Source organism: Notothenia rossii (genome assembly GCF_949606895.1).
Source record: "Notothenia rossii genome assembly, chromosome: 5".
Lineage (NCBI taxonomy): Eukaryota > Metazoa > Chordata > Actinopteri > Perciformes > Nototheniidae > Notothenia > Notothenia rossii.
The window spans coordinates 12,551,041-12,575,077 of record NC_136903.1 but is presented as its reverse complement, the minus strand read 5'-3'; the positions used below and the strand labels follow the sequence as shown (position 1 = coordinate 12,575,077).

The 24,037-nt window shown below is 37.5% G+C and overlaps 5 protein-coding genes across 5 annotated transcripts in view; all 5 read left to right on the top strand.

The window, feature by feature from the left end:
- LOC307041909 (troponin I, slow skeletal muscle-like) overlaps window positions 1–11,602 on the top strand; it is a 117,388-nt gene extending 105,786 nt beyond the window's left edge. Inside the window, exons 2-6 of the mRNA XM_079685494.1 lie at window positions 7,917–7,961; window positions 8,209–8,340; window positions 9,021–9,110; window positions 10,180–10,353; window positions 10,641–11,602. Of these exons, the coding sequence (XP_079541620.1) occupies window positions 8,236–8,340; window positions 9,021–9,110; window positions 10,180–10,353; window positions 10,641–10,727 (456 nt within the window). The 5' untranslated portion in view covers window positions 7,917–7,961; window positions 8,209–8,235 and the 3' untranslated portion in view covers window positions 10,728–11,602. The remainder of the gene's footprint in view (window positions 1–7,916; window positions 7,962–8,208; window positions 8,341–9,020; window positions 9,111–10,179; window positions 10,354–10,640) is intronic.
- Window positions 699–2,475, top strand: tnni4b.2 (troponin I4b, tandem duplicate 2). The gene is made up of 4 exons (XM_079685492.1): window positions 699–1,190; window positions 1,617–1,706; window positions 1,972–2,145; window positions 2,308–2,475. Exons 1-4 carry the CDS (start codon window positions 1,074–1,076, stop codon window positions 2,392–2,394), a joined length of 468 nt encoding a protein of 155 aa, XP_079541618.1. The 5' UTR covers window positions 699–1,073; the 3' UTR covers window positions 2,395–2,475.
- Window positions 4,911–24,037, top strand: part of tnnt2d (troponin T2d, cardiac) — a 49,657-nt gene continuing 30,530 nt past the window's right edge. Inside the window, exon 1 of the mRNA XM_079685488.1 lies at window positions 4,911–4,917. The gene's annotated coding sequence lies outside the window, so the exon portion shown is untranslated. The remainder of the gene's footprint in view (window positions 4,918–24,037) is intronic.
- LOC307041908 (troponin I, slow skeletal muscle-like) lies at window positions 13,090–15,975 on the top strand. Its single transcript, XM_079685493.1, has 5 exons — window positions 13,090–13,153; window positions 13,241–13,372; window positions 14,391–14,480; window positions 14,604–14,777; window positions 15,444–15,975. The coding sequence occupies exons 2-5, from the start codon at window positions 13,262–13,264 to the stop codon at window positions 15,528–15,530; spliced, it is 462 nt and encodes a 153-aa protein (XP_079541619.1). The 5' UTR covers window positions 13,090–13,153; window positions 13,241–13,261; the 3' UTR covers window positions 15,531–15,975.
- On the top strand, window positions 19,755–23,385 carry bpgm (2,3-bisphosphoglycerate mutase). The gene is made up of 3 exons (XM_079680775.1): window positions 19,755–19,896; window positions 20,394–21,016; window positions 21,817–23,385. Exons 2-3 carry the CDS (start codon window positions 20,416–20,418, stop codon window positions 21,990–21,992), a joined length of 777 nt encoding a protein of 258 aa, XP_079536901.1. The 5' UTR covers window positions 19,755–19,896; window positions 20,394–20,415; the 3' UTR covers window positions 21,993–23,385.

The window sequence follows — 24,037 nt, the reverse complement described above, 5'->3', positions numbered from 1 at the left end:
TTACATTTGGCGCAAGTTTTTCTCTTGAGGAAAAGTCTTGTCCCTTAAAGACAGCCACTTTTCACCTCAACAGGTTTTCTGCAGAAACAAAGGTATGTTCATTTTTATAATGACAAAAATGTGGTTTAAGAATAAGTAAGACTGTTGGATTTATTTTTCAATGATTTAAAGAACAGCAGGAACTGTATTAAGCCAATCGGTGAAAATACATGCAGGTTTACTGTAAAAGATTTGATACTGTTTGATCTTTAAGAGACCAACACAACACTATAATATTACTTACTTACTTAAACATGCATACGGGAAATTAATCCACTTATTTTAGTACTTTTTTTGTTTTATTTTGCAAAAGCTAATGTTGATTCTTGCTGCCTTGAACAATGGATCAACTCTGGGATTTTATGACTACACTTAAAAAAATGTGCAGCATTTACACATGCAGCGTTACTAATTGAAGGGCTTAATGTTGGTATGTTGACAAACCGAGGTCTGGTCGAGTCGGCCCAGTCAACCAGATGTTTTCTATTAAGTATCAGATTCTGGTGCTTGAATCACAAAATAATCATTATTACAGTGTTACTGCTTAACAGCATGTATGTAGTAATACTACTGCAACCGATACTGTCCTTGCATTTAATGTTTCTGACTTTGAATTATTTCATTCTTTCAGACAAACAGCAATCATGTCTGAGGGGTAAGTTATGCTTTCTTTACTATGTACTGTACATTTGTATTTGTAAAATTCAAGTAATCTTTTACAATGTTATGATGCTATCTCTCGTTTCTTTTACTTCCAACATCATAATGTCTACCACAGACAGGTAAGTTATCTATATCATTATTTCATCTTATGAAAAAACAAATATACACTTACATACATTACATTGTGTACATAACTGCTAATTGCTACATAAATATTTTCTTTTGTAGCAGAAAAAATCAAAGATCTCTGCATCTTGCAGACTGGCTCTCAAGGTATTATGTCTTTATGATAACATCTATATAAGTCTGATCCGTGCCACATAGTTCATCAACCTGATTTATTTGACCCAATTTAGACCAAGCTGCTGAAAATGACAGCTGGGATGTTGGAGAAGGAGAAGGAGGAAAAGAAGCAGGCGAGGGAAGCCACTCTGGCTGAGAGAGTCCCTCCACTCCAGCTGTCTGGTTTGTCCGTTCAGGACCTTCTGGTATGCGCAGGTCACATCAAGGAATTGTTCCATATGCATGCATTGCTCTGATGTTTATAGGTAACATGCATACGGTATGTTCATATGCAGTACGCGCATTAGAAGAGAGGTGCCTCACTGTCCACATTTTACATTGTCTGCATGTAGCTGACATTCTTTTTTAGAGAAACCTTTAATAAATTATATTAATAGAATACATATTATCAAAGACAAGGAATGGATACATTTGAAATACAACCATGACTGTAACAATCACCACACTAGTAATAAAAGACACCATACTCTTTGTTTGATGTTTCATAAATGACTTTGTGTTGCATCAACACAGTTTTAAACTTTGACATTTGCAACTGCGCAACATGCAAAGCCGTTAAATGCTCGTCGACAGGTTCAACACACACAATCTGATTATCTCTCTGTCTGCAGGCTCTGTGCAAAGATCTGCACCGAAACATTGACGTGGTTGACGAAGAGCGTTATGACGTTGATGCCAAAGTGGTCAAAAATACTAAGGAGGTACCGATTTATTATTTTCATTGGACTTACATGTTGATTTAATCCTTGTTTCCTGGATGTGTTAACAAATGAAACCGATCTTTAAAAATGAACAAGCTGCAGCATTATAAGTTTTATTATTTACTAGAAACATTTAGGGTTAATAGCCTTACTTAGTTTGTGTTTGTGATCTATTGGTAAATGTATTTTCATTGGGACTGATTGGATTTTTGAAGGTGTTCATTTTTTTGTACCTTTCACTTACATTTGTCATTGCTTATTGCAGGTTGAACATCTTTCCATGAACATTATTGAGCTGAAGGGTAACATGAAGCGACCTGCTCTCAAGAGGGTGAAGATCTCAGCTGACGCCATGCTGGCATCTCTGCTGGGCGCTATGGTCAGAGAGTCCATGGACTTTAAGGCCAACCTGAAGACCGTGAAGAAAGAGGAGGAGAAGGTAAGTGTGGAATCTTAAACATCCGATTGTTTCAAGGCTGGGTTGACTCCTAGGTTTAGATTAGGTTTGAATTATAACACAATGCTTTGGTATTTCTTGATTTATTGGGGCTATTCTTAAAGAGCACAGCTTCACTGAGACGTATCTTCTTCTTATGAATAGAAAGAGGAGGTCACTGACTGGCATAAGAACGTGGAGGCCATGTCTGGTATGGAGGGCAGGAAGAAGCTGTTTGACGCTGGACAGTAGATTTAGATTTAAAAACGTTGCACAGTTTAGGATATTAGGTTATTTGGTAACACTTTATATTAAGGTACACAAATTAACCATCAACTACTAGTTGTTAATTAACATGCATATTAGCAGTATATTGGCTCTTTATTAGTCATTATAAAACACTTATTAATGCCTTATTCTACATGACCACATTCTACAAGTAATAAGCCATTAGTTGAGAGTTTTTCCTCAATAACCCTCTAATTAGTGCTTATTTGTTGCAAGTAAGGAAGTTGTTGTACATGAGTTTTGGTCTTAATATGCTCTGCTCAATAAGGGCCTAATAAGGCAGTAGTAGCACAAGAATAGTAATTCTCCCATAATAACACTTAACAAATATGATCTATTCTTATGGAACAAGACATGAAACTATAAGTGTTAATTGTGTTTGAATAACTCAAAATTAAGTATTTATAATATCTAAGAATATGTTTTGGGGTATTGACAGTTCAGCTACCAATAGCAAAGGGATATTGACCTGTATGTTTCATATTTGCACATTTATATTTTTGTAAAATATGTACTGACGGTTAGACAGGAAACCGGGTACAGGAAGTAGGAGAAAGTGAACTGAATAGCATGGCAGTAGACTGCTACTAATTTTCCCTATGCAACCTGAAGAGTAAAAGGGTCACTTTTTGTGTAAGGCTTACACTGGTTTCATTAATAAAACAGATATTTCAACGTGTGCCTACTTTGTTCATGTACTGTTGAGGTTACTTTCAGTAGTAGCGTACTATAATGTATTTACAAAGTGTGAAGAGGAGGCAACTTTAGAATAGGGAACCTGTTCAGGTCAATTAGAGTCAAACTACTAGCGTATTGGTTATGAACAAGACTTCACTTTAAAATAGGGAACATATTCTTAGATAGAAATACCTAATTTTGAGTTATTTAGACACAATTAACACTTATAGTTTCATGTCTTGTTCCATAAGAATAGATCATATTTGTTAAGTGTTATTATGGGAGAATTACTATTCTTGTGGTACTGCTGCCTTATTAGGCCCTTATTGAGCAGAGCATATTAAGACCAAAACTCATGTACAACAACTTCCTTACTTCCAACAAATAAGCACTAATTAGAGGGTTATTGAGGAAAAACTCTCAACTAATGGCTTATTACTTGTAGAATGTGGTCATGTAGAATAAGGCATTAATAAGTGTTTTATAATGACTAATAAAGAGCCAATATACCGCTAATACGCATGTTTATTAACAACTAGTTGATGTTTCATTTGTGTACCTTAAGATAAAGTGTTACCGGTTATTTACTACTTAACATAGGTCAACAGTGTATGCTTGAGTGTGTGTGTGTGTGTGTGTGTGTGTGTGTGTGTGTGTGTGTGTGTGTGTGTGTATGTGTGTGTGTGTGTGTGTGTGTGTGTGTGTGTGTGTGTGTGTGTGTGTGTGTGTGTGTGTGTGTGTGTGTGTGTGTGTGTGTGTGTGTGTGTGTGTGTGTGTGTGTGTGCACTGCAGTATAGACTTCAGAGGAAGTGCGTGTGTACAGCATAGACTACAGGAAGTTGTATATTTTGGAGATAAGTTGGTAGCATTCTGTCATCATATAGTTGAAATGAAAAATACCAGTTTATGTGCTAAAAATAAATGCTTCTGATCAACAAAGAAAACTGGTGCCTGACTTTAACTTTTAAATATCTGCTTTATTATCCAATTGATTGATTGGACAAAGAAAAAGAAAAATCTGGAACTGATTCTTTTGTGTTCTTTGCTGAAATTGTTTTAAACTTTTAGACGATGACGATTGAAAGGGTCAACTTATTGTTTCAGTTTTAATCATTATTTTTAGCAGTCGTGTTGCTCGGTGCTGTGAACTCAACTTTAGCTGCTCCGTGTTTACTCTACTGAGGAGTTTATTGCAGCCCTGAACCTGCGACCTCTTTTATTTTAGACGTTTACAGTTTCAAAATGTTATGTCTGCTTTGATTTACAAAGCTGGTTTAACAACTTTGCTCTCAGCTGCTACTGTTGACAACTACCAAGCACCTATCTTCGGATTTGGGACTCACATCACATGCAATTTCAAGCCATTAAGTCACTGTTTCCATTGTTCAAACATTACATTTTCTCCCTCTTTCTTGAGATAACTTATCCATTAGCTAGTAGCCTACCTTAGTTAACTATATTTGTTATTGTCTTCTAGCTAATTAGCTGTAAACTCGAGGCACTGGCAGTTTACATCACCAGTCACCTTCAAAATAAGCCAAGAAAAGCCGGCATAACATGGGACAGTAAAGTGGGAGGTGCTGCTACCTGTCTGTCTGAAGTGACTGCCGATGTCCGCACCGCTGTGTAGGAGGGGAGGGAGGGAGGGAGAGCTACGGAACTTCACAGTCTAATCTCCCGACCTGATATTTTGTATTCAATCAATATCTTTTTGGAAAGGGAAACTGTGCGCAAACAGCAGTATATATATTCATTTATAAAAAATAAAAAAAAGGGGGGTGAAAAAGGGCACTTTCTCTGGAGGAAGAAAAAGTGTCTATGTGTGCACGTGCCTGGCTAGCAGTGAAGGTCATAAAGGATTAAAACTCAAGTTAGAAGGTAAGGAGATGTTGCGGGTATTGTGTGAATGCAGCATAATCTAGTGGATGCTGATTGATGCAATATGGGAAATGTAGGCTGTAACACATCAGACCTGACCATTCTTCGTCTGATTTGCCCTTTGTGCGGAGGTGCAATATTAGATTATTTGAAAACTCCTTTTTGCAATTACTTCAAGGTTATATTTTAGAAAAGTATTTGACCCCAGGTTAGAACTATTTTTGTTTAATTGTTCTGTGCCGATATGTCCTTACGTGAGAGCATAAGTCGCAGCCCTTTGAACCATGTGACTCCCTGTTCCAACAATGACGCAGATTGAACCCTGGGCGGCTCAGTTTACAAACCATCAAGTCGTGACCAGCACCTGTCTGTGTTCCTCTGCTCGACTAAATAAAACATGACTGATTTTTGGCTTTGTTTTGACCTCCAAGGTGGTCCTTTAATGTGTTATCAGAAACGCTGTCACAATATCTGTTTTATCTGCAGGATTATCATCGAGATATCTATAGAAAAATAATGCTATCAGTCAAAGTCAACTTAGTTTATTGTTTGTTTTGTCTCTTTTTTGGTTTACAGTACTTTTAAAATACAAGTGTAACCATAACTGGACAAAAACTAAAATTACAATGTATAGTTTGTGGGTTTTTTAAATACCGCAGTTACTTACTTAAACGTACTTATTGGATGCTGTAGTAAAAGTAATAAAATAGCTCCATTTCAATTGGTGCAAGGGGACAAATAACAGTATCTCATTGATTTGCAATATTTAGATCTCCATTTTGTTGATTAATTTGAAAATTGGAAATGAACAAAGCAATATCATAGTTGATTTCGGCCGCTTGAAAAACCGATATGTGATATGGTCTTTAAAACAGTCTCAGTTAGGCTATGCCTATAGATGGACATCTTGAGGCGGTCAAGATCACACTTGGACAGAGCTGTTTGTTCTATTAATAAATTAGCACAACCACTTAGTGCTGAAACTCTACACTGATTTCTTCCTTCTGTTTGACTCCATAAAAATGTTATCCAAATTTCCCAAAACTAGCCCCGGTCAAATGTGAATGGGTGACGCTGACCCAGCATGCACTCAGAGGGTCCGCGGGTAATGTCTCTTTAAATTCTCACTGCCACTTCCCTCAACAGGTGTTTTTAATTTACACAAGATACTCAAGTGTTTGAGTTTTATCACCTCCTTTCCTGTGTGATATTGTGGGGATGCTATGTGCGGCACTAAATACCACTGTTGGTGGACAGAGAGGAGTCTATTTCTGTGGGCCATTCACACTAGGCAATGACACTATAAATCTGATTTCTGGTAGTCTAGGAGTCCATTGCTGCCTCCCTCACACGCACCTTTCTTCAGTGTGGAGGCCTAAGGAGTTGTTTCAGCTTCACTAAGGTACAGAGTTGCTTGTATGTTTTAGAATAAACTTGGTAGGCATGTGGACATCATCTGGGAATTGGGAGTAATTTCTCAGCATGCTGCGAGTTAAAACAATTCACTTGTAATAAGGAAAATATTTTATTCAGATTATTGCTTGACTTGACTTTGTTGTATTTTTGGAATTCTGTTGTAATTAACGTCAATTATAACATTGTCAGTTTGCATGCCTATGGATTATCTGGCCATTCACCTTTTTTGCCACCTATGCAGAGACTCTTGTGAGTTATGCACGTCTACTGATCCGGCACACACTTTGAATGTGACACAAATGCTTTTACATTTTTGGAAGATGTATCCTAAACCGATGCATGCTAAATCTGCACTGGACTTATAATTACATTTAGTTGTAACATGTTTTTTAGGGTGGTCCGTAGTGCCATGTACATTTTCAAATTCATTTATTTTAAGCTCCAACCAGCGACATTTGTTATGATAGTCAAGAAAACTCTCCTGGTGAATTTTATTCAGATTCCAACAACATTTACCCCTCCCTCATCAACCTTGAAGTCTAGCCTCACGTAGGCTGGTCCTTCAAATTGAAAGTCGGAAAGTCTAAGCTCCAACCCCTAGAATTAATTACATTAGTCAAGAAAACTCTCTTGGTGAATTTGTTCCTCAATCTGTCAACATTTACCCTTCCCTCGACAACCTGGGCTGCCACACCAGCAGCCACGGTGCTGCAACTGCAAACTTCAAGGTTGATGAGGGAGGGGTAAATGTTGACAAATTGAGGAAAAAATTCACCAGGAGAGTTTTCTTGACTAATAGAATGAATTCTGCGGGTTGGAGCTTAGACTTTCCGACTTTCAATTTTAAGGATCACTCTAATGCTTTTACATTTGGAACAATAATCATTTTATCCTTTTGATTCTCTTTATTTGGATGAAGTATATTATTCTGGGTTATTACTTAGAAAGCTAAATGTAAATTAGGACAGAAGTACTTTGGTAGGTTTAGTTTAGTTTTTAAAAAGCACAACAATTGTAAACCAGCGCTGTAAATACAGTAAATAACTCTTTGCCAGCATAATGGGCCAGTGAATGTTTGGGGTGGGTTGAAATACTTTGACAAGGGAGGTTAAAACAATCATCAATCTTTAGAAAACAGCTGACTTCACTCTGTAAGCATGTTGGTTTAAAGTTATCAAAGTCACCGTTTTCACGTTCTGCAAAAATACTTCTTTTTTTTTCCCTATTATAGTGCGGGAAATAAAGACAATCATGGCTGAGTGAGTATAATTGCTTCTGGTTTATTTGATTGTGTTGATTGATAACCTTACTATACTGTAAACTATGTTTGGATATGTAACTAAGTTGGCATCTTTTTCTCTCTCTTTGTGAATGCTTCAACAGAGTGAGTATTCAATCTCTTTCCTTCAATCCCTATTTTTTGTTTTTCTATCTATAAATGCAATTTAAAAAAGAACATATGCAATTTGCTGTATGTATATTTATATGGAGTGTTTCTTATGTTTGAATTATAGAAACAGAAATCAAAGATCTCCTCCTCTCGAAGGCTGGGATTGAAGGTACGTTTTTCTTTATTTGAGATACAGTCTGTTAGATGCTTTATTAATTATGATGAAATTGTGTTGAGACATTGGAGTGCATTACTCTGTATGCACTTTAAGAACAATAGTAATATAGCTTTTTATTTTTATTTTAAATGTACTAAACTCGTAAAAACGTTGGATATTGAGGACTATGTTTTACTTGGTCAAGAGATCCCAATAAAAGCTCAAAGACATTTCCTTATTTTGATGTTTTGTTCTGTAGATCAGACTTCTGACAGTGGCAGCTCAGATGCTGCAGGACGAGACGGAGCAGAAAATGAAGGAGAAAGAAGCGACTCTGGCAGAAAGAGTTCCTCCTCTTAGCATGTCTGGTCAGTCTCTGCAAGAGCTTCAGGTATTTACCTTTATTCACATCGTCCAACACAAACACTCTCTCTCACTTATCCAATTATTTCCATTTAAAGTGGACCTATCATGCTATATTTGATTAATATATTGTAGGGCCATACCTATATAAAACATGTCTGTGAAGTTTTTTTTTCAAAATACCAAACAGATCATGCATTTTAGCCATGCCTCATTTCGCTCTATTTGCTCTATTCCAGCCCTGTTTTTGCAAAGGCTGATTCTGTGGCAAATCAGCTGCAGCTGACCACGCCCCCCTGCAAAGGAGGGGTGTGAGGCAAGAGCGTCATGTTACCATGCTGTTACAATGCTGTTACCATGCTGTTACCATGCTGTTACCATGCTGTTACCATGCCACGGCAACCTCTCATTCCCCTGATTGGTGGAGAGTTGCCCATATAGGTGGAGCTCCTCGTTTCTGACGTCAGAGATATTTCAAATCTGGATCAGTCTGTATCAGATCCGTTGCAGCCCCGTTTTTAGAGATTTGGGTATGGAGGAAAAGAGAAAGGGTTGTGTTGTCTGACACTTGGTGAGTTCCCTGACACACCGGGGACACATATTCATGTATAAAAGACGTACAAAAGTGCATTTTGCATGATAGGTCCCCTTTAAGTTTATCATGATATTCTGACACCATTAGAGGGTGTGTTTCTCCTTTTCTTACAGGATTTTTGCAGAGACTTGCAGCACAAGATCGATGTTGTAGATGAGGAGTGGTACGATATCGGTCTCAAGGTGTCCAAAAATGAGAAAGAGGTGAGCATCTCAAGAATAAATAGAAAGATGAAGTGATACAAGTGGACATGTATATAGTTTATTCATCCAGTAACTCTACTATGAACACAGGGTCACACCATTAAAACATTTTAAAGGTAAGGTAGGTAAGAATGGAGAAACCAGCTCGAGTGCGCTAGAATTTGAAAGTCCACAGCCGAAAAACTGCCCCTTCCTTCAGACTTCCTTACAGAGCCCCTCCTCCAACACACACAAACACGCACATGACCAATGAGGGCACGAGATAAGTTTGTGCACAGATGGAAGGCTGACAGGCAGGTAGGCCATCCAGTTATTTTAGCCGGGCCGGCTCAGACGATTGGTCGCACTTTTTAGAGCGCCACGGCTTCCACAGATGAATTTTTTTAATGTATTTATTGTCAAAGCATTTAATATATTCATTGCTATCGGGATGTTAAGAGCATTCCATGGAATATAACAACAAGTGTTTCTGAAGTGAATTACCTACCCCACCTTTAAGGGAATAGACACTGCCTCCGAGTGGCAGCACAGAGTCATAACAGAAACTAATGCTTAAAGCCTGATGTACTCTTATAGCATTCAACATACAGTATATAAATAAGGGTTAGATCATCTGCAGCAAGATTAGCTTTTTATCAAATATGTGGTATTGAGCGATCTGAGTTATTAATTGATTATTTGAACACACATATACAAAACAAATCTGAATAGTTTAGGACCCTAGAAACTCAAGATCCACGTATAAGCTTTTGACCACAACTTGTTTAATCTTATTCAACTGTATCGCCGGTGGAAGTCTGCAAGAGTTGTTTGATGGTTTGATATTTGTCTAAAGAAATGTCAAGGCTGCTTCCAGCTCTCAATTTTGGATAAATAACAAATAGACATATTGATAAGCCTCAGTGTTTATAAATACATATATGGATGTGAAGAAGTGATCTGGTCGAAAATAACTTCCCTTTGGTTTCATGTTAATGAATCAATACTGTAGTAGTTTGGGTTAATTCTTGACTCACAGTGGTGGAATGGCATCAGCACGTGACTTTTTCTGAATTGATCCCCTGAACAGATTGAAAACATGAAACTGAAGATCACTGAGATCCAGAGTAAGTTCAAGAAGCCGACCCTGAGGAGAGTGAAGATCTCAGCTGAAGCCATGCTGAGCGTTCTGCTGGGCTCCAAACACAAGGAGACCATCGACTTCAAAGCCAGCCTCAAAACGGTCAAGAAGGAAGAGGAAAAGGTACGCCTGGCTTTTGCTTCAGGGTCATGGAAACCGTCAGGTTACAGCCCATTGCATTCAAATGATCTGTTTCCTCTTGCCTGTGTTTCATCTGTGATTTGTTAAGATTCAAACAGAAGCATGTGTACATAATCTGCTGCAGTGTTTAGTGCAGGAATTTATTTATTATTCTTATATTTACAAGCAAAGGTATTCTCCAACACGGTGTGTGTATTTGTGTTGTACAATATGGTTGCAAATGCTTATGTTTCAATCACTTTCAAATCATCATTTTTTTAACCCCACAGAAAGAAGAGGTGACTGACTGGCGTAAGAACGTGGACGCCATGTCTGGTATGGACGGCAGGAAGAAGATGTTTAACGCCGGCCAGTAGATTCTGTATAAATATTGGATAATTCAATGGATTGATGGATCATTACAGCCCTTTTTGTTTTAATAATTGCTTAACTTTGCTGACTGTCTTACCTTTATTATATTGATTGAGGAATTAAAAGTTGGACAACTACCCTTAAAACCAGGATAGACTTACTCGTTTTAATATTATAGTTATAAAGGAGAGCAACTGTTTATCCAAAGCATATTTTAAGTTGAGGATTTAGGGAATAGTAAAACTGATTTCTTAGTCACTTACAGCTTTGTATTAGAGTTGTGCCTGGAGAATAGAGTATAGAGGAGAGTATATAGAATACAAAGCCTTTATTCTCATTGTACAAAAAACGAGATTTGTAGTACAACGCTGTCCCAAGTGCAGACAAACAATAAAAACACGCCAGTAGGACAGACTGACGTAAACAATCAAACAGGGGGGAATAAATAGTTAAGAACAATGGCGTGAAAAGTTATAAAGGGAATACAAAAAACGCATATAAGTAAAGTAATTGAAAGAGCATAAGTGGCTTGGTGGCCTGAGGTAGAAACTGGAGCACTGTAGTTCTCATCTACGGCCATGTGATGGCAGCAGAACTCTTTAAACCATCTCTCGGACACTATTAGAGCTACAGGATAATATATTGACTGTGGAGAGAGACATTGTTTGTAATAAACAACTGATAGTTTGTTCTCTGCTGTGATACATGTATATCAAGCTTGTCAGACATTCAAAATGTATTGTTGTAAATGCTAAAGATTAAAAAGCATGATTGCAGTCTGTGTCATGTTTTTTGAGTGGTCATATGTGATCTTAATGTTGGTTGATGTACTTGATACAAACATGAAACAGCAATAAATAAAAATATATGAATCCTGCCATTGTTTTTCTCATCTGTGTAACCGATTTAAATGTATTTGGGAACAACTTCAATTTCTCAAACCTATCTTTGGCTCCTTTGAACTCCACCACCCGTCTTCCTTAACGTGGAGACGGGGGACATTAAGAAAGCATCACAGGAGGACATTCCCAAGAAAGATTCATACCTCATACATGTGAGATGTGAGGGACGCAGAGCAAGAATGGTGCGGACAGAGGGTCTATTTTAGTGAGCCACTCACATGGCCGCTGGAATCTATATATCTACCCTCTTTCTGCGCTTCTCCTCTCAGAAAAAGACGCCTTTGAGTATCTGTCTCCTGCTAAGGTAAGGGGTTTTGTTTTGAAGTATTACAGAACATGAAGGGATTAAACAGCTAACGTAGGCTTTTTATTGCAACACAAAATCCTATCAGTTTATTAGAAATGAGAAAAGAAAGTGTAATTTTTCAACTCCAAAACAGCTTGTTTGTTTGTCCACTTATAATTCCTTACAACTGACTGTTTTCTTTCTAAAACTATCTCACTTTACAAACAATTCTTCTTACACTGGAGTCAAGGAGGAGAGTCTTTTTTGCTTAGGTTAAAAAATCAGCTGGTTTAAGTTTTAAACAACTAATCACAGTGTGGATTTATTATATGTATGTATGTGTGGATTTGCAACCTGGTCACATTGATTATTATTGTGTCATTTCGTGGTATTGAGCTGTACATTTAAGAATATGTTTGCTGTTAAAATACAGGGATATAAGATATTAAATAGAAACAACATGATTCAGGCCACTACTACCACCAACCATTATGGTATTGATTGATGATTTGTCTGGTAATTATATTTTTGGCAATGTTTGAGAGAGTATTTTTGAAGGTGTCAGTTTGACCTCTTGACAATGTCATACATTGTTTGTGTCCTCTCCTATACAACTGCAACCTATAGGATGTCTTAATCCAATGTGTTGAATGTTGCTTTGCTTCTGTTAAAGTACCTTAGTTGAGCTTCATGTGTGTAAAATAGTCTTATTCCTTTCTTCTCTAGATACAATTAACAAGGGTAAACATACAACTGCAACCATGTCTGAAGGGTAAGTAGCTATGTCTTATTTACTTATCACTCAAATGATATTGAAAAAAGTTCAACGAGTGTAACAAATTGCACCTTTTCTCTTTCTCTTCTTGAAATACATCACCTTCTTAATTGGATAAGGGGTTCGGTAAGTTGATTTTACTACGAAAAAGTAATGTACCTTGACTATTTGTGGAATTGATTGACTTAACACTTGTATAATAAGGAAATATTGTAAAAATACAATATAATGAAAAGTTTAAATATGCAGGGTAAAGTCAAATTCAACCCAGGCTGTAGTCAGTGTTGCACAAAGTGTCATTGTGTTGGTTGTTGAATTGTAAAGAGACTAATGTGCGACTCCTGCATGTACATAGAAACTATGTGCTGCTTTATATTGAAATGTTTTCCAGAGATTTGATATGTATGACGTCTTTTTTTCCAGAAACCAAAGCCAAAGATCAGTGCATCTCGCAGACTGTTCTTGAAGGTAATGTATGGCAAATAGTGTGAAAGCAAGGCTTCAACATATTCTCTGGTTGACTGAAGTGTAATTCTTTACATGTATGTACACCAGACCAAGCTGCTAAAGAAGGCCATGACTTTGCTGGATAACGACATACAAATGAAGAAAGAGGAACGAGAGAGAGTCCTCTCTGAGAGAGTCCCACAACTGCAGCTGTCCGGCCTGTCTCCGGAGGATCTACAGGTAGCCTACATTTATCATTGAGTCATTTTACTCCATATAATTACATATATTTGGGGGGGGGGGGGGTTTGGTTCTAAGTCAACAGTAAATTCTAAACACTTTGAGCAGATCGCTTTTTCCATATCGCCTTCTAATGTCTGGCAGGCGTTACCGCAGCATCCGGACTAAAACCACCAGATTCAGAGACAGTTTCATCCCACAGGCCATAAGGCTGCTAAACAACTGAACTGCTGAAACAACATCCATAACATTCATCTGCTACTTAGTAATTATTTATCTATTTATCTAATATATCATTCCAATAGCTTGCATATAGACTCTTATTTCACTATTTCACTTTTTTTAAACTATTTTTCTTTTTGTATTTACTTATTAATATTTACTTGCACTATATTTGTCTGTTTATCTGTATTATTGTGTTGCACTGTTGGAGGAGCCTGTGACGTAAGATTTTCATCAACATAACTACTCTGTAGCTATGTTCGTATGACAAATATAGAACCTTGAACCTTGAACCCTAATGTTATCTATCCGCAAGCAGGTGCCCAATTACAATCAAGGTGAATGTTATTTTTTTTGGAGCTCAAAGCATTTAAACGTATATTAAAAGAAAACCTCAACAGCAATGCCACCTGCCAAGAACAATATTCTTTTTTTCAGAATAATCCTCAGACCTCAATGTCAACACTTTAAGGGCCAAGTCCTCAGTTAAATGATAAATGTATAAATAAACATTCTACAACAATTTATATAAATTATTATGGCATGATTTATAAATAATTTTGAGAGCATTTGCATATTGCAGAATTAAATAAAGTGTGGTGTACTGGAGAAGTGTTTTGCGATGTGTTTTTATTGTGATATGCTTAGAACAAATCCCTGCCCATACACATGCTGCCCTGTCTTGTTGTTTGCATTGTTACTGTATCAGTGTTTCTATCAAGTCATACGGGCAAGTTATAAATTCAGGGAATTGTTACTTAAATTAGTGTAATACTTTATAGGCTTCTATCAACAGAATTTTTGTAAAGAACTGCACCAGAAGATTGATGTGGTTGATGAAGAGCGGTACGATGTTAATTCTAAAGTGTCGAAATGTACTATTGAGGTAAGTCATCTTTGTGAATTACTGCTTGAGTTCTATCCTTTGTCACAAGCATACTGTATAAGACATACATATTGTTTGTCCCCAATTTTTGAGGATGTGTCTGTCATTTGTTTTGGGAAAAAGATACAGGACCTGTCTCAGAAAATCTTTGAGTTGAAGGGCAAGATGAAGAGGCCGGCCCTGAAGAGGGTGAGGGTCTCAGCTGACGCCATGCTGGGGGCTCTGCTGGGCTCGAGGGTCAAAGAGTCCGTGGACTTTAAGGCCAACCTGAAGACTGTGAAGAAAGAGGAGGAGAAGGTAAGGGCTGCTGTTTCATTATTATAGTCAATATTACTATATCTGTAACTTGTACTGTTATTCTGTTATGCACTGGTAGCGTTACTTCTTATACACTTTTTGTGTTTTTATCCTTATGTTTTTGTAATTATTGAGCAATATCTGGCAAATAAATTCATTCAGGGCTTAATAAAGTTATATTCTCTCTTCATTCACTGAGAATAGTCCACTCTGTCAGGGCTCGGTTTTTTGTCCTTTTAAAACCATAGTTAAAATAAATCACATAGATAACAAATATTATTTTCCTTGCTAAAATAACAGTTTTAGCAAGAAAGCTATGAAATAATACTTCGTCATTTCACATCGATTGTAGTCCAGGCTGTAGGTTTTATTTTGACTTTAGAAACGACACATTTGACAAAAAATTTAAATAAAATTAACACCAATTCTTAATATAAAGATAGAGTTGTGAAACTTGCTTAAAAAAGGTCAGAATTAGAAAGAGTGACAACGTTATTAAAGCATGTTTAAATAATCTGTTGTAGTGTTTAGTGCAGGAATTTATTTATTATTCTTATATTTACAAGCAAATGTATTCTCCAACACGGTGTGTGTATTTGTGTTGTACAATATGGTTGCAAATACTTGTTTTATTCACTTTCAAATCATCATTTTTTCACCCCACAGAAAGAGGAGGTGACTGACTGGCGTAAGAACGTGGACGCCATGTCTGGTATGGACGGCAGGAAGAAGATGTTTAACGCCGGGCAGTAGATTCTGTGGTGAATTTATTTATGAAAATGTTTGCTGCTCCAAAATGGATGGAGCCCTGTGACTATTGTTTAATTTATAACGACAGTGAATTACGTAAAGATCGGGTTGACAAGTAGGTTTTCTACAGGTCATGGACATAGCATAACTTTTGGCTGTTCAGTTCCCCTGTCCCCCTGTGACTGGCTTGTTTATTGACCTCTGTTATATTCAACAATAAACCGGCCTAAATCATCTGCTAAATAATATGTGTCTTTTAAATCATGGCTTTAGATGACAACATAAACACATGTGCTTGAATTTAATGATGGGGCGAGTTTTTGGTTCATGGAGTTAAATAAAGTAAGCATTGTGGAAAATGAATATGGTATTAAACTCAGACATATTGAAGAGAAGACGTGTGAATTGTACAGTATATCAAGTAATAAAATCTAAATGAGAAAAGTCATCTTTGTCTTAAACTGGCAATATGTTTTGTCACACTTGTAGTTGTATGAATCATTTAAGGGTCTGATGGTAAACTGTATATGATTTTAGCAAATTAGATTTAGAATTTCCTCATGTGGTTAAATGACCTATTAACATAACAGGTGCTGGTTTACACAAAACGTATTAGATGTAATCAGAAATACAGTTGGGAAACTACTTCTGCTGTTATATGGGAGTTCATCCCTGTAACCAATCCTGTATTATGGGACATTGTACGGTGGCTGAGAAGTGCAATCGACAATTACAAAGTGTGAAACACTTTAACAAAGCTTGAGACAAATTTATATTTTCTAAAACAAATTTAAATTTTCTAAAACAAATGTACATTAGCGAAACACTTTTACCAAAGAAAAAACAATTTAACAAGAGGCGAAACACTTCTAAAAAAATAGAGACAAATTTACATTTTATTAAAAAAAATGTTTTTTTATAAAAACAAAATTACAAGTGTTGAAACACTTTAACATTTGCCTAAACACTTTAACAAACTAGAGAATCAAACCGGAATGGGAATGCCTAAGCACGTGCAAGTGATTGACAAACTTAAGTTTGTTTTTGGCTGATAGACTGCCGGTACCTATGGACGGCACGAGTGTGTTTATGGCCGTTAAACATGTTTTGTCCGTTCTGTGGAGACCACCTGGGCCAAGTGACATGGTTTTGCTCATCACGATATACTTTCTTGTGCGCACGAGATACGTTCTCATGCACACAAGAAAGTTACAGGTTCGCCAAGTAGGAAGTGGAGCTGTGCCTTTTACACACAGCCTTCGATGTGCTTACCTTCATTAGACAGCTAAAGATCAACTGCAGGCTGCTTCGTTTTAAACACACACACCTCTACACACATCAAACTGCCCGATTATTCCCCCTATTACTTGTTTTCTGAAGGAGATGTGCGGTCCACAAGGCGCATGACGTGTGTGTTTGTGTTCTGCTCAGCTCCGTGTGTGTGTGTTCGGTGTTTGTGAATGTCCGACACCGGCATTTGTTTTCAAATTACCATGAACAGTAATTTACACACATCTGGCCAACTCCATTGGTATATGTGTGTGTTACCAAATGAAATAAATGTGTTTAATCTTAGCCTCGATGTAGTGCTCAGTACTGTCGGAGTGCAGGGGAACACTGCGGTCAACTCAGCAGCTCTCCATTTGTGAGTGTGCGATTAATAGCGCCTAAACGGTAATTGGCCGAGAAGCGGCACTGATGCTAGTACAAGAGTAAAATAATGCATCTTTTTGTGCTATATTTGCGATAAAAATATGTTTTACCATAAGTTCTTAATAAAACTGACACTGTTGGACTCAGTACTTGTTTGACTGCTACCAACAATAAAATGAAGTACTTTTACTGTGTACTTTTTGAGTAATACTCTGTCAAACTCCCCTCCTGAGTACAATCATTCATGTATTTTGCTATATTTGTTGAGGGATAAAATGATTTGTTACCATAAGTTCTCCATGAAATTGATACTGTTGGAATCAGTAGGCCTAATTGGACTACTAGCACAAGTATACTCAAGTATTTTTACTCTGTACTTTTTGAGTAATACTTGGTTAAACTCCTGTCCTGAGTACAATAATTCATAGTTCATATACAATACAGGAATTATTGTACTCTGGAGGGGAGTTTGACCGAGTATTAATCAAAAAGTATACAGTAAAAGTACTTGATTGTACTTGTGCTAGTAGCTAGTCCAAGTAGTACTGAGTCCAACATCAATTTCATGTAGAACTTTTTGCAAAAAATAATTTTATCCCTCATCAAATATACCAGAATACATGAATTATTGTACTCAGGACGGGGGTTTGAGTATTACTCAAAAAATACCTCATTGTATTTGTGGTAGTAGTCTAACAAGTACTGAGTCCAACAGTACCAATTTTATTAAGAACTTATGGTACAAATTATTTGTATCGCAAATCAAGCAGAAAAAAACATGCATTATTTTATTCTTGTATTAGCGTCAGTGCCGCTTCTCGGCAATTACCGTAAAGGCGTGATTAAAGGTGGGGTAGGTCATTTTGGAGAAACCAGCTCGAGTGCGCTAGAATTTGAAAATACACAGCCGGAAGAAATATGTTACTTCCTTACAGAGCCCCTCCTCCAACACACACGAACGCCCAGATGACCAATGAGGGCACGAGATAAGTTTGTGCACAGATGGAAGGCTGACAGGCCATCCAGTTATTTTAGCCCGGCCAGCTCAGATGATTGGTCGTGCTTTTTACAGTACTACAGCTTCCACAGATGATATTTTTTTTATGGATTTTTTGTCAATGCACTTAAGATATTCATTGCTATGGGGATGTTAAGAGCATTCCATGGAATATAACAAAAAGTGTATCTCGAGCAGGTTTCTTAAACCTACCTACCCCACCTTTAATTGCGCACTCAAAAATGAAGGGCTGCTGATTTGAATTTATGATTTGAACAAGCAAACGCGAGAGACGGCTGAGTTGACCGCATTACCGGAACGGACGACAGTATCTTAATATCTTCTGAAAGTAAATCAATGCGAGTGTCACACACACACACACGCCCGCCCTGGTGACCGGACACCTCCTTCATAAAACGAATAATAAGGCGTAATAATCGGGCAGTTCGATGTGTGTGTGTGTGTGTGTGTGTGTGTAAAGAGTTGTGCGTGGTTAAAACAAAGCAGCCTGCATTCGCTCTTTAGCTGTCTAAACACAGCGAAGGCTGTGTCTAAAAGGCACAGCTCCACTTCCTACTTGGCGAACCTGTAACTTTCTCGTGCGCACGAGAAAGTATATCGTGATGAGCAAGATCATGTCACTTGGCCCAGGTGGTTTCCACAGAACGGACAAAAGATGTTTAACGACGATAAACATGTTTAACGACCATAAACACACTCGTACCGTCCATAGGTACCCGGCGGTCTATCAGCCAAAACACACTTAAGTTTGTGTCAATCACTTGCACGTCACTTGTTAAAGTGTTTCGGCAAATGTTAAAGTGTTTCGGGAAATGTTAAAGTGTTTCGACACTTGTACATTTGTTTTATAGAATTTTATTTTGTTTTTATAAAATGTAAATTTGTCTCTAGCTTTCTAAAAGTGTTTTGCATCTTGTTAATTTGTTTTTGTTAATGTTAAATTGTTTTTTCTTTTGTAAAAATGTTTCGCTAATGTAATTTTGTTTTATAAAATGTACATTTGTTTTATAAAATGTAAATTTGTCTCAAGCTTTGTTAAAGTGTTTCACACTTTGTAATTGTCAATTGCCCTTCTCAGCCACCGTACATTGTTTAGAGTCACAAACAAATCACTGAGAAAAATGAATATTAGTAGCCTTTAAATAATAGGAAAATATGGCCTCAAGTGCGTAACTGTCAAGGAAACAGAACGGTGAATAAAGGTTTTGTTTGAGTGAACAATAATGTGGCAGTTTGACTATTTACCCAAAATAGTCGTAAAACAAGTAAAACAAAAGTTTTCAAACTGTTTGTCCACACACCTGGATCATTTTAGGCGGGTATACGCTCTGGCTGAAACAAAGTTAACTTAAACTACTGCCTTTCTCTTACACACCATAAATCCTCTGCTAACTTCGAACCAAACAACAAAACATCAACAGTTAGCTAAACAGTACAGTAACTCATAAATTCACCCATGTTTAACGGTCACTCCCCCTTATTTCCCTCCTTCCTCGACGACGTGCTTGGCCGTTATTTCCACCACTCCTAATATGGGCATAGCATTTGACAAAAGTACCACCCACTTTTGATCTGTGCCATTCTGATTGGGGGAGAGGAATATCAATCATCCACTGGAACAAATGCTGTACATGGCCGGCCAAACACTGTCAACAACTGAACTAGCCACTTTTAGGTCGGATTTGAAGCCCACGCAGGGTAAGATTACATTTTCACAATATTATGATCGTTCAAGACGTCACATTAAGTAGTTTTGTTCATTACATGTTTGTCTTGTCCCTAACACGGATTGAGCGACCATGAAATACTGTATTAGCAACACGTCCATCCATCCTTTCAGGCTTGCTAATAAGCTTTTCAGAATCCAATGCATACGTGTGTGCATACAGTAGTGAGCTAACGTTATCATTCATTCATTTGTGTATCATTATCTTGGGTCCAGCCTTTCAATAAAGCTAGGGATAGCTACTGTAAGGTTAGCTATCAGCCATTAGCCTGTTACCCTTTTAAGACAACCTCTAACCTTTTGCTGGCACTGTCTCTAAAGTATCTTCTGCTGGTTTCATATTAGACACACAGACCTGTGACTTTATGTGAGGTTAGCTGGAGATTTGATGTATTGTATTAATATATGTTCACTTGTGTTATCACCAACTGCAAAACTGTTTTGATAATGTTTTACTAAATGTGTGCAGGCTTCTGCTGGAGGTGCTTCGGATGTCCAAGTACAAACTGTTTCTGCTGAGGCATGGGGAGGGGGCCTGGAACAAAGAGAACCGGTTCTGCAGCTGGGTTGACCAGAAGCTGAGCGAGGATGGGCTGAAGGAGGCCAAGGACTGTGGCAGGCTGCTGAAGGAACAGGGCTACAAGTTCGACTTAGTATTCACCTCCCTACTCAGCCGCTCCATCCAGACAGCATGGCTTGTTCTGGAGGCTATGGGTCAGGAGTGGGTTCCTGTGATCAAGTCCTGGAGACTGAATGAGCGGCACTATGGTTCCCTCATTGGCCTGAACCGGGCAGAGATGGCTAAAGAACATGGAGAGGAACAGGTGAAGGTATGGAGAAGAAGCTACAACGTCACTCCACCTCCAATTGAGGAATCCCACCCTTACTTCCTGGAAATCTACAATGACCGCAGATACACCACTTGTGACGTGCCAAAGGAAAACCTTCCCAGGGCAGAGAGCCTGAAGGAGGTGTTGGACCGGCTGCTTCCATACTGGGACAGCACTGTGGTGCCAGAGATAAAGCAAGGCAGGACTGTGCTAATTTCCGCTCATGGAAACAGCTGCAGGGCTCTGCTGAAACACCTGGAAGGTATGCTGCTATTATAAACAATGCTCTCTAAGCGTTTGTGTTGAGTGTGTGCAGTGAATGCATTTAGTTGAATTCCACAACAGTTTCTGGACTCTACAGGCTGCCTTTTTTTAGTTGTCGCTCATTGAATTGTGAAGGGACTTCAATTCCCCAAATGGAAAGTTGAACTTGTGTAAAAAGGCCAGTGAGTTTATGTTACATTTGGCTGTGGCTATTAAGTCCATGCTGACCTTTCACCACACCCATAAGCCGCTGAGGCCACAGTACACTCCTTACTTTATTACGGCTTTAATTCATTATTGGCCAGGCATGGGAAGATATAAAAATGTAATTTCACAGTTATCTGGCTGAAAATAATTACATTTCACAATCATCCCCTTGATCATCAATTATTAAAAACTTTTTTTTTGGCACTAAAATACAATCAAATACCGTTACATTAGATTTAGTTAAGAAACACATATTTCTTATTGCATTACACATGTGAAACATTGTGTATATAAGGTAATCATACAGTATAGGGTCCCTATGCATTTAAAGTATAAATACATTGAATTAATAGCAACATGTTGTAAATCTGTTCTTTCTGACATGAAAATCTTTGTATTTCTTCAATTATATTCAATTTTTAACACGTTTTTTTCAATGATTGCTTTTTAGAGAGCTTTTGTAGTCATTTTGATATTCCGGATTATCTGACAATGGAAAATCACAACAATTGATTTGAATTGATCATACCATCCAAAGTTTTGACTTGTTTTTCTAGTGTGTTATTAATATTCTTCTTCTTACTTCAACAGGTATATCAGATAAAGATATTGCCAGCGTGACTTTACCTACTGGTATACCTGTGCTGCTCGAGCTGGATGAAAACCTGAAGGCTGTGAAACCTCGACAGCTGCTGGGAGATCAAGTGAAGATTCAGGCGGCAATTAAAAAGGTGGAGGACCAGGGGAAAGCTATACCGTCAACTTGAATGCACTGAACTGGCTGCAGCTCTGTTCTGCTCACCTGTGTGCACTCTTATTAGGTCGACAGGTACTGTGAAAAGGCTAAAATAATAATAATATAACATCAGACAATAACAAAAACAACTTTCAAAGGATAGGTGTGAAAATGCTGTGCGTGTAATAGTGGCCTGATCTGGGTACAGAAAATGTGTCACAGGTCAGACAGGTACGACAGGAGCAGGAGGGAGTACTGTACTGTGTACTTTAAATGCTTTGATGCTGGGCTGAGTTGTATTGTGTGTACACACTGAATTTAAGCTAGATGTTCCTATGCCTGTATATTGTCCCTGAAGAGGTTATTTATTTATTTGCTTATTGATCTTACCATAAAGATTAATAGTAATTTGGTGAAGCTGAAAAACTTGAACTATATCATATCCAGAAAAATGACTTTCTAAAAAATGCCTTTCTGTTACATTGATAAGCTTTAGGGACATTGACTTGCATTAAAACATTTGCCTTCAGTATTAATGTAATGCTAAGAATCAGCTATTGTTCGACACAACTTCTTTTAATAAGGGGATCATACAGGTCTTCTGTTGATATAAGATTTAAAGCACTCTGTTGCCAGATATGGCCTCATAGAAATTGAAAGCCAGTATCTTATTTCAAAGATTTTGGTTAAAGTGAGCCACAGAAATGCTGAAAATATGCAAAACCACTGAAATCCATTGCTGTCCCCCGCATATGAGTTACTTATATTTTTAACTTGCCTACACAGTAAGTTTAAGCTACACAGCTCAAGTTGTTTTACTTAGAGGGTTTATAAAGTACAGAAAATAGGCTGAGTGGAAATCACTGGTGCTTTTTGGTGTGAAAACTGGAATATCCTTTAGGCTTTTTACATTTTCTTAAATGAATCCCCTTCCAGATTAAATGCAACAAATGTGAATGGTGAGTAGCATTTGTTTGGATACATTTTAAAGATTTGTAATTGTTATATACAGGCACTATTTTGGTTTTAACTTTCAATTATAACTTATTATAATACATTGATGTTCTAATGTGATGTTAACATGTGAAAAAACGTTACAAACCCCTCTTGAGTCTGCACATTGTGTATTATAACATAATGTCATTTTTGTCATCTCATGTTACGATGCTACTTCCTTGTTTTGTCTCATGTCTGTCTGTGAAATGCACTGTGCATCACTTCTGTTTTTGTTTTCCTTTTATTTTTTGTACACTGGTCCGTAAGGTCAACATGGGAGAAGAGATACGAACATACATTTGTAGATACTAAAAGGATAACACTGTTATATTTGTAATTTCATGTAAGACAATTGATCGTCTTCCCCGCTGTTCACACCTTACCATGTGAAATTGAAATAAAAGGGAATTCCAATTTTCCTAAAAAGATTATTGTCTCATTTATAAGCTTCATTTTTATCAGATGGTTTTTTCTTACTCACCAGGAAGGTGTGTTAAATGTTACACTGACATATACAGTAAGTTGTGTTAGGAGCAATACAATTAATTAGAAAACAAACAACCATGCTGTTTGGGAAGATACAGATATGCCTGCAATTTGGATTGTGGTCGCCTTGTGCCCACTGGAAACAATAAACAGCTGAGTCTGAGGAGTGGCTCCTTATTTCTTAACCATTTCTATAATTTGGCCAAACCAATATTGATGAGCCAGGCAGAAACCCTCTAATTGGATGGAAAAGTTCTTAGATGAACACCGAGATCACCATGATTCTCATTCCCATCCGTCTATCTTTCCTGAATTTCCCCAAGGCAATAAATAAAGTTCCATCCAGCTTGTTGTTGAGGCGATGATGTATCCTGATGGACATTACATGTTGTATTCACACCAGCAAGGAGGACTAATGAATAGCTTTGACATTGATAATGATTTTATATATTAAGGACAATGTTGTTAATGATTCTGAAAACCTGTGAGTTATATGCAGTTATTTAGTGCTGCAGATGTTTATGTCCAATCTTTATTTGTCTCTGGCAATTTGTCAGCACTAGCAAGAAAAACAACAACGCAGGGCAATAAGTA

Excerpts from the sequence above, each read along its gene's own strand:
- bpgm (XM_079680775.1), top strand. The coding sequence starts at position 20,416 with ATGTCCAAGTACAAACTGTTTCTGCTGAGGCATGGGGAGGGGGCCTGG. Across the intron at positions 21,017-21,816 it reads TCTGCTGAAACACCTGGAAG|GTATATCAGATAAAGATATT; the intron begins GTATGCTGCTAT and ends TTACTTCAACAG.
- LOC307041908 (XM_079685493.1), top strand. The coding sequence starts at position 13,262 with ATGACTTTGCTGGATAACGACATACAAATGAAGAAAGAGGAACGAGAG. Across the intron at positions 13,373-14,390 it reads TGTCTCCGGAGGATCTACAG|AATTTTTGTAAAGAACTGCA; the intron begins GTAGCCTACATT and ends TTCTATCAACAG. Across the intron at positions 14,481-14,603 it reads TGTCGAAATGTACTATTGAG|ATACAGGACCTGTCTCAGAA; the intron begins GTAAGTCATCTT and ends TTTGGGAAAAAG.
- tnni4b.2 (XM_079685492.1), top strand. The coding sequence starts at position 1,074 with ATGACAGCTGGGATGTTGGAGAAGGAGAAGGAGGAAAAGAAGCAGGCG. Across the intron at positions 1,707-1,971 it reads TGGTCAAAAATACTAAGGAG|GTTGAACATCTTTCCATGAA; the intron begins GTACCGATTTAT and ends TGCTTATTGCAG. Across the intron at positions 2,146-2,307 it reads TGAAGAAAGAGGAGGAGAAG|AAAGAGGAGGTCACTGACTG; the intron begins GTAAGTGTGGAA and ends TCTTATGAATAG.